Genomic DNA, 8,926 nt, shown 5'->3' on the forward strand with positions numbered 1-8,926 from the left:
CAGCAAAGTTAATTTTGCAGTCGTTCCTAAATTGAAATAAATTTGCAATCATTAATTTTTAGCCGCAACTTCTTGTTTATATTGTTTATTCCATTTCATATGAAACTTAATTAAAAGACATCATTGTATAAACTTAAAATTCGATCAAATAATTGATTTTAAGTTTATTATTAATTTTAGTTATTTAACATATAAATTAATTTTCTATGTAATAGTTATGATATAGCAAATAATAAGGACTTTTTGTTACAGAAAACGCTAAAAACTTTAATTATTTACAGTTCAACAAAACTACTAATATTTACTATATATACGTACATATTATAGATGCAAGATTTTATCACACTTTTTACGTAGAGTTTTTGAGGTTAAGAGATCTGTTATAATATTCATATCTATAAAGAGTCAAGCCACTTAATAAAATAACGTTATTTATGTTAATCAGGTTTTTTTTATGAAATAAAGATATTAATGCCGCTTCTTGGCGTATTTAAAAGTAAGCGGAGATAAGGGTTAATGTCCGATATGCATTATGTACAAACAAGTCGACTACATTGTTTAAATTTTAAATTATATTACACGAAACACACATTCGCGTTATTACGTATACCTTCTATAATTCTTCACAAATATTATGAAAAAGAGACTATAAAAAACTTTAAACGGAAGTAACTTAGTTGTGCTTGATTTTGTTTGAGGAATAATAAGAATTAAGCCTAAAATAATGGTATATCCTTGTAAGCAGGAAGAAAAAGCGCTACTGAGCTGCTTTATGCGTGCTTTATGGTTATCGGACTCTTATAGTCACAAACTGAATTCCCCAACCCACACGAGCGAAGCCCTACTTTTATTTTTAACTTATAACGTGAAATGTTATACTGTTCGGTTTTTTTTTATAAATAAATGTACATATAATCATGTTTTGATGACTATGTAGATATTTTAAAGTCTTATGAAACGTTAAGTTGTTTATAACAGCTCCCAATCGTATTTAATTAGAATAGAAGATCTCTGCATACGATTTTGTCTTATAAAGTTTTATATTCTGATAATAATATTCAAAATAAAAACAAGTAATGTAGGTGCATATCCATATTAAACGATCGATAGGAATACTTATGTAACACATTCTCTTTAAATATAACCTTGAAAAAATACCATACAAACGGTATCTTCACAATCAAACGCCTAAATTTGTGAGTTTACACGTTTTTGCGTCATCGAGAAAGCGCTTTCACGGATCACGTCGACTCAGAGACGTAGTTGCGTCAGTTTTGCATTTTGCTGAGTGCCAGATGTTTCTTTATGCTATAATTGATGAAAGTTACTAATATGACTAATAGTTATGGCTTAGTCTGAAACATTAAATAGAGAGTTTTACGTTAAAATAATATTTCTATGCCATGAATCATTACTATCATTTGTAACCTCAAGTAAAAGCAACAACAAATGCAGACATTAAGTAAATATTTTCAATTATTTTTTTTCCTAAATATCTTTTATGGCAATAATAAAATAGGATTCATTTATAAACAAAGCAACACCAAGTTGATGTAAATAGGAGATAGGCGCGAGACATTAAATGAAGTATAAATTATGTTATTAAGCATCAGGTTTTCTAAAGTAGCCTGGTTAGAAGTTTGTACTATATTTCTAAAACACCAGCAAATTCCACAATCTCGAATAGCGGGCTCGACCACATTCTTGTACCGTTACATCGTCCAATACGCAGTTAGTTTCCGCATAATCAGGTCGTCAGCCAACCCACCGGGTGATGTAAATTGTGGCACGCGACAGATTCACTTTGAGGAAATTCGTAGATAATCGGAGAACTTAAGAAGGCAGGCTCAGGCTCTACTTTCCGGCAGATTCGGTTTTTTATACGTTGAATGTTATCGTATTCTTCTTTAGGTCGCTAATAACTTATAATTAGAATACGGGATACAAATTTATATACACGCTAAGAAAGCTTTAAAGAATACCTATAATATTAATTTTGTGGTTATACCTGTATTTGATTGTAACTATGGTATGCAAGTAAAAGATCATATAAATTGCATTTTTACACATATACAAAATAAATCGATTAATCAAATTATTTGATACATTAGATATACATATATATTAATACTAGTAATTGAAAGAAGAGCAATTTAAAATTAAAGTTTGTCCATAGTTACGAATATTTTGTAAATTAGCATCAAGCGGTAAATTAAGAAACACTTTCACCGCCTGCATCTGGACGAATAAACTTTTACTTCTCGCATTTATACCTGATGGAACGATTGAAGGGTAACACTTTAAATAACCCTTGGTTGTTTTTATTGTTTTTTAACCAGACATTGAATTGTATCATCTATTATACTCCAAAGTAGCTATTTTTTATATTGAATGCGTCTGTAACCCAAGTGGCGAACAATTTTAAACTGTCAATGGCCTTCACACAAGGCTTAGGCAACTTCCCTTAGAAAACAACCAACGGGCGTAAATGGCGATTGCAATGTGAAGAAACGTCTGCTAGGCGATTTGTAAAGATAACTTAATTACATACATTGTACGAATTATATAGCATAAAAATTGTATTGATGTGAAATATTTTATGTTACTTCAAATGTATCAACTTCAAATTAGTTGTTTCAATATTATAAAGTATATACCTACTCAAAAAGTTATTATAAAGTACAATTAATTATTTAAGTACATAAAAGTCAGCAGCATGAGTAATTACTTTTTATGAAAAGCATATAATGTCATGCTATAAGCAACAGTAACCTCCTTGGCGGCATTTTGACCCCTGTTTTCGTGTCGTAATGTAACCTCATAATGTTACTTTCACTAAATAAGTTTTGTTCATGCGTACATCTATCCACTGCATTATCTTTTTTCTAAAAGTCACAGACAATATAAAAAACAATATTTGTTTTTTTTTTTTAAAGGAATATTTAACCAACGTGTCTGATTAAGTATTTCTTTTTGTTGTTGCCAGAGCTTGATTGAAAGAAAAAAAAAATATGGATAAAGTATAAATTGCAATCCAATGAGTCAAAATAATTAAAGAGTTTTATAGTTTGTAGTAAATTGCTAGAGCGCCTGCCACATCCAAGATCAGTTTTTTCTTATAGTACCTACTTATAAAAAATAAATGGCAGAGCGTCGTTGTCCAACTTTCTCGCCGAGCTGTAATAATCACAGGCATTAAAGTGTCATTATTATATTTTTGAAGAAACTGATAATTTTTGTTTATTTTTCCTAATTTTCTTCGTAAGTCGCATATTTATTTTGTGACAATGAATCACTCCGATGTTTGTATAGAGTTAATGGTAAAGTAGTGCAGTACTAGTAGTACCTTATTTGTAATACCAGTATTAAAATGTTTGTAAATTAAACAATTTTATATTACGAAGTTATTATGTTACGAAAAGCTTTAAAAGAACATATAAAAGATAACTTCTTAAATTGTTTAACTATAGCCGTCCACATTACGTCGCTCTTATAAAATAAGTTTTTACACGCGTTAAATTAAATAACTATTAAATCACTAGTTATTACTTGGAGACGAATGAATAATAATAACACATAGTCACAATATTAAAAATAAATAATGTATACTGTGATTTATCTATAAAAGATAGGACGCTGTCGATGATTTTCTTAAGACAGTTTGGCACCCTAAAATTTTTGTATGAACGTGGAGTTCAGGCAAAATTCACTCATTTTATTTATATTTCAAAATTAATAATATAAGTTAAAAAATAATTCTTTCTCTTAATATAAATAAATATAACAATTTAAAATTTATGAACAAATTTTTATAGACTACGTCTATTCTGAAACTATATAAAAACTATGTTTTTTTTTTAATAAATATGAGACAACATCACATACATTACTCTGATCCCAATGTAAGTAGCCGAAGCACTTCTCAGTCGCATTACCCACGAAAACCGGTGTACACACCACTCGACCATGGAGGTCGTCGTCGTATGTGATAGTTTAATATCGATCATCAATCGATAAAACTTCCATTTATAATATTAATGCATAGATATTTGTATCAGTAGATAATTTTGATTACTTTAAATTTTGGGAAGTATGTTTAGTCTAATCAGTCAGAAAAGCTTAAAAATATAAAAAAAATTAAATCTATACAAAACAACATTTTAATCTATGATCATATACAGTGTTCTTAATGTAGCCAGCCAGAGACAACATAAATTATGATGTTGGTATAAACAAATATTGTAATTCAATCAATGTCGTGCCTAGCTAATATATCCGCCCGCATAGCACGCTTCACGTATTTCTTCTCGAGCGTTTATTCAAATTGTATAATTATGATCCGAATTGCAATTTTATGAGATATAAACGACACATTATTTATATTTCAGAACGACACTTTATTTTTGTGATAAAAATGAAATAATAAATGATATAATCATTTATTTTATTCAAACCCTTTTAAAATATACCTAAATCTTACTATAAAAAGTTTTCGTCTGATTCTATTACAATTTTGACTGTCTTCAATATCATCTTCATCTTCATCTTTCATTGACATAAATGACTATTAATAATAGCATACTTTATGGCTTATGTCCGGATACAGATGATAGATATATCATAATGTGAAAGTACATTCAGGACCTATTATTCGAATTATATTTTACTTTGTAAGTACTAATCTGTTTTAATGTGTACACATTGTAGTTTGTTTTCAGTACGGGTTAATTTTTTTATTAAGGCTTACTAGACGACATCAATCTTCTTTGATACTGATAAATATTATGATTACTCCGAAATATTCCGACTATTTCATGGAATAACAAAATAGTTGGTTACCTATTCTTTTATCAACGAATTTTATCTATCTCGCCTTTGTATAAAAAAAGACCGACAAACGGGAAGCCACTCGGCAAATATCCCTATTGTACACACAAAAAATGACATTCCACGGCAACGCGTAGAGATGATGATCGTCGTGGGTGTATTATCTTTTTCTTGTGTCCTTTTACAAATCAAACCTCGATTAATACATCAATGTTTTTCGTTAAATGAATTGAAAATAATATATATAACGAATTTAAAATATAGGAACTTAAGTTTATCATAAATAACCGTAATATTTAAGAAATGATTGATTATATATAGTAAGACTTTTTTAAGAAAATTGCAAAAAAATATTTGTGTAAGTAGTATACTATTTGATACTATATTGTAACCGGTTAATAAACCATATTAGATCAACACCAATAAAACTCTACAGGACAGGCTGGAGACAGATTCAGTTGCTCGAAGCAGTATTTTATTTTTGTTATTATTTTTTTTTTATTCTATTTCTTATCATATTTTATAAACTTACAGTATGTAAAAACTTTTCTACTATAAATAGACATTATCTACACTTGCAATGTTTAGTATATATTGTTTAATATGCAAATCCTATAAAACATAGAACCGCCGTGTTTCCATAAAAAAAAAAATACTTCAAGTTACAACTGACAAAATGCAACAATGTGCAGTGGCGTAGCTAGGTGACTAAGGGCCCCGGTGCATAGAAAAAGAATTGGGCCCTCACCCCCTCTTTAACTAATAATTACCTTTTAAAATTATAGATACCAAATAAGAAATCTTGTGCGCAGGGTTATGATTTTCTAGCTTCAGAAGCTTAAGGTTTAGTTTAGAGGGCCCCCTGAACTCCAGGGCCCTGGTGCACTGCACCACCTGGCCCTACGATAGCTACGCCACTGACAATGTGTATTAATTTAAAAATATTTTATACGTTTAATGAGTAACGTTGTTCGTGAGGAATAATATTATAATAGGGCAACGAGAAACCGGAAGTGGGGGAGTTAAGGACATCCGTTATAAAACATGAAGAAACAGTTGGTCAAATATTTTTTTAAGGTATCGGGTGTTTGTGCTATACAACGTATCTATCTAAAAATTAAAATCTATATAATTCTGATAGCATATTAATATATATGTTATTAAATATTAAATATTGTAAGTTTTTATGATAAGACTTCGTCGATTTCGATTAGATATACTATTACTCATCTAAAAATCTCGATACAAAAAGGTAAAGGGTAAAAATATTTGTTATACATAGTAATATTTTTGTTGCAACGAAGTTTGTCGTAATGATGGAAGATTGGGCTTAGATTCTTTTTAACAAAGTAAGCAAAATTGGTTATCAATCACAACATTACTTACCCTGAGGATCCTATTATTGTAAATACAATTTCCACCAGGAAATTGACATTTTGTAACAAAGTTTCCGTAATTTTTATTTTTAAAAATGCAATGGATTGCAGGATTCATTGTACTAAACTTTAAGGATACAAGTTGACAAAATCGTACATATATCGTTATTTTATTCCAAAATGTTTGAATTTTTCTTAGAAAGTTGTTTTTAACAAATTGGTAGTATAAAAGTACATTTTGCATTTAAGCTTATAGGGAAGGGATATGGAAAAAAAATATAATCGAGGATTTTTATAGATGGTTCGATTAGGGTTTAATAGTATATCATTTTTATTTTTTTTTGAAAGTATAGATAACAAATGGTTTCAGTGATTTCATGACGATGACAAAGTTATTATTTAAGTTAACGACATAGAACTGAAGTCGACCCAGAATATTTGTATATTTTTATTTAGAACATCCAAAATAAGTAGCAATAGTTACAGATATACATACATTACTTCTATATGTAAGCATTCGGGAATTTGTTCGTATGTTTGATTTGATTTTTATGATTTTCGCAACACTTACGGCCTTCCAAAACCAACAATGATGACCAACAAATCTGTTTTATGTAAACGATTTTATTTTAAAGTTTACCTTGTTTATATAAATACGAGAATTTGCTTTCTGTTAATTAAAGTAATTTCATAGAACGATCAATGAGATTCGGAAAGAATAATTGCACTTTGAAGAAATATATTTAAATTAATTCGTTACGGAGAAAGTTTACTTTCCTAAGACATTTTTTTATTCGTTATTAAACTTAATTGAAATTTGAAAATATTGAATAGAAGCGATGTACGTAATAAAATATTTTAAAACAATCGTCGCAGTAATATCACAGTAGCTATTGAAAACAAAAAATTAAAATTATTGAATGGGTTTTGTATGTAATAAACACAATGCTTTGAATGCTTCTTTAGAGTCTCATAATTATCGTACGAGAATGGTATGTGTTTTCGGTCAATACTCTTAAAATAATTCGATGAATTGCAATATGTAAAGCTGCAATATATAAAGCAGTAATATAGGGCAACCGCCAGTTTTAATCAGAAGAATAAAATTGACGTTTCAAAGTTATCTACATTTTTTTTATAAATATCAAAGATGTATTTAATTAAATGTTACTAAACTAAAGAAAGTTTGTAAATCGATCAATAGTCAAATAATGCTCTATGTTTAATCAAAATATTAAATTAAAAGAAATATATTTCGATCCCAAAAATAACTTTTTTAAATGAGTACATTGTTTTAATTTACAATATTATGAATGAGCCATCGTTCAAAATTTTGGTATCTATTGTGCGTTTCTTCAGCGACTGAAATTGAGTATTATTTAACATTCTAACTTTTAAATATAAATAATTAATATATTCAAAAACACTTCGACACTTTCAGTGTCATATACTGATCTTCTGTTGACTAATATTCAACTACCTCTACGGTTAGCATGATATGAATAACATTTATGAGAACTCACTTCCGACTCTCGAGTTATTGTTATCTTTTTATTATTATTAAATCCTTAGTTTCTTAAATGTGAAAGTAACTTTTGTATGTTTATTTGCCACTTTCACGCTTCAACCAATAACCCAATAGCAAAATTTAATTTAATACATACATTGCAATGTTAATTCATCGTGGTTAGGGGAACAAGGTAGATTTTGTTCCCGGTCCATAAATACTTTTGGCGGGACATATCTGATAAAGCCAATATGAAATATATTTAAAGCAAAAACACTTTGGTATTTTTGTATTTATATATTTAATAATTTTATGTTTTTATTAATTGGTAAGATAATGTCAAAAGGCATTAATGGCTCTTGAGGAGAGTAAACTGAAAGTGGACCATCTTCTGAAGCGACAAGAATATTCTTAACCCACTTCAGCAAACAGACGTCAAATCAATTATTAAACTAACCTTGCACGAGAGCGAAGACAGCACTAAAGAAAATGACATCCATGGTAATGTTCACACTTAAAGTTTTTCTAACGACACTCACGACGGTTTTTCTTGACAAAGCGCGGTCATGGCGCGTGCAACTTACGCAGCCTTCGACGGTCTACTGACTTTGCCGTCAGCCGGTGCTGTGGCGCTGCGGCAACAGGTGCGCCGGCGCATCGCAGGTACACAACGCACCGCAAATCGCAAACTCTGAGCTTTCGCGTGCCGAATAAATTTCTCGAGCTCCAGAGTACATTTTACGTGTTTCGACTTGGAATGCCGATTTCTGTAGTGGTCGCTTATTGGGTTAGTGGGTATTGAAGATGCTATTTGCATAGTAATTTTGAGTAACCCTTTTTATAACCGATACTTACAATCGAATGTTTGAATGACACAGTATAGTATAGAGTTATGTCTAATTATACATTTTGGTTAATGGAGAACAATAAATATTATAATTAGTGATTTTGAATTGTTGTCATTATTTTATGTTAACTTATCTTATTGTAGATCTTGATACAAAATTAGGTATCATGTTAAAAAAACCTCATTCACCGTTTGAATTCGTATGTCATATATGATGCTGGCTCGTTGATGTCGTTTGTAAGGAATATTTCGATGCGACATAGATACTTAAATAAGAATTAAAAAATATAGAACATACCTTTTTTTTATAAAATATTTACCAATTATAAAAAGCTATGATTTTTATAAATATTCGAGGCCAATTTTATT

The 8,926-nt window shown here is 29.5% G+C and overlaps 1 protein-coding gene across 4 annotated transcripts in view; it reads right to left on the minus strand.

Annotated features, from left to right (window-relative positions):
- The window catches only part of LOC124542958 (sushi, von Willebrand factor type A, EGF and pentraxin domain-containing protein 1), a 27,553-nt gene extending 19,175 nt beyond the window's left edge, over nucleotides 1-8,378 (minus strand). For 2 of the 4 annotated variants that reach the window (XM_047120917.1, XM_047120916.1), the window contains exon 1: nucleotides 8,168-8,376. In XM_047120917.1, the coding sequence (XP_046976873.1) occupies nucleotides 8,168-8,210 (43 nt within the window). In that variant the 5' untranslated portion in view covers nucleotides 8,211-8,376. Of the gene's footprint in view, nucleotides 1-8,167 lie in introns of all 4 variants that reach the window. The other 2 variants (XM_047120919.1, XM_047120918.1) reach the window with 1 other exon arrangement.
- Nucleotides 8,379-8,926: the final 548 nt, after the last annotated feature.

Source organism: Vanessa cardui, chromosome Z, assembly GCF_905220365.1.
Source record: "Vanessa cardui chromosome Z, ilVanCard2.1, whole genome shotgun sequence".
Lineage (NCBI taxonomy): Eukaryota > Metazoa > Arthropoda > Insecta > Lepidoptera > Nymphalidae > Vanessa > Vanessa cardui.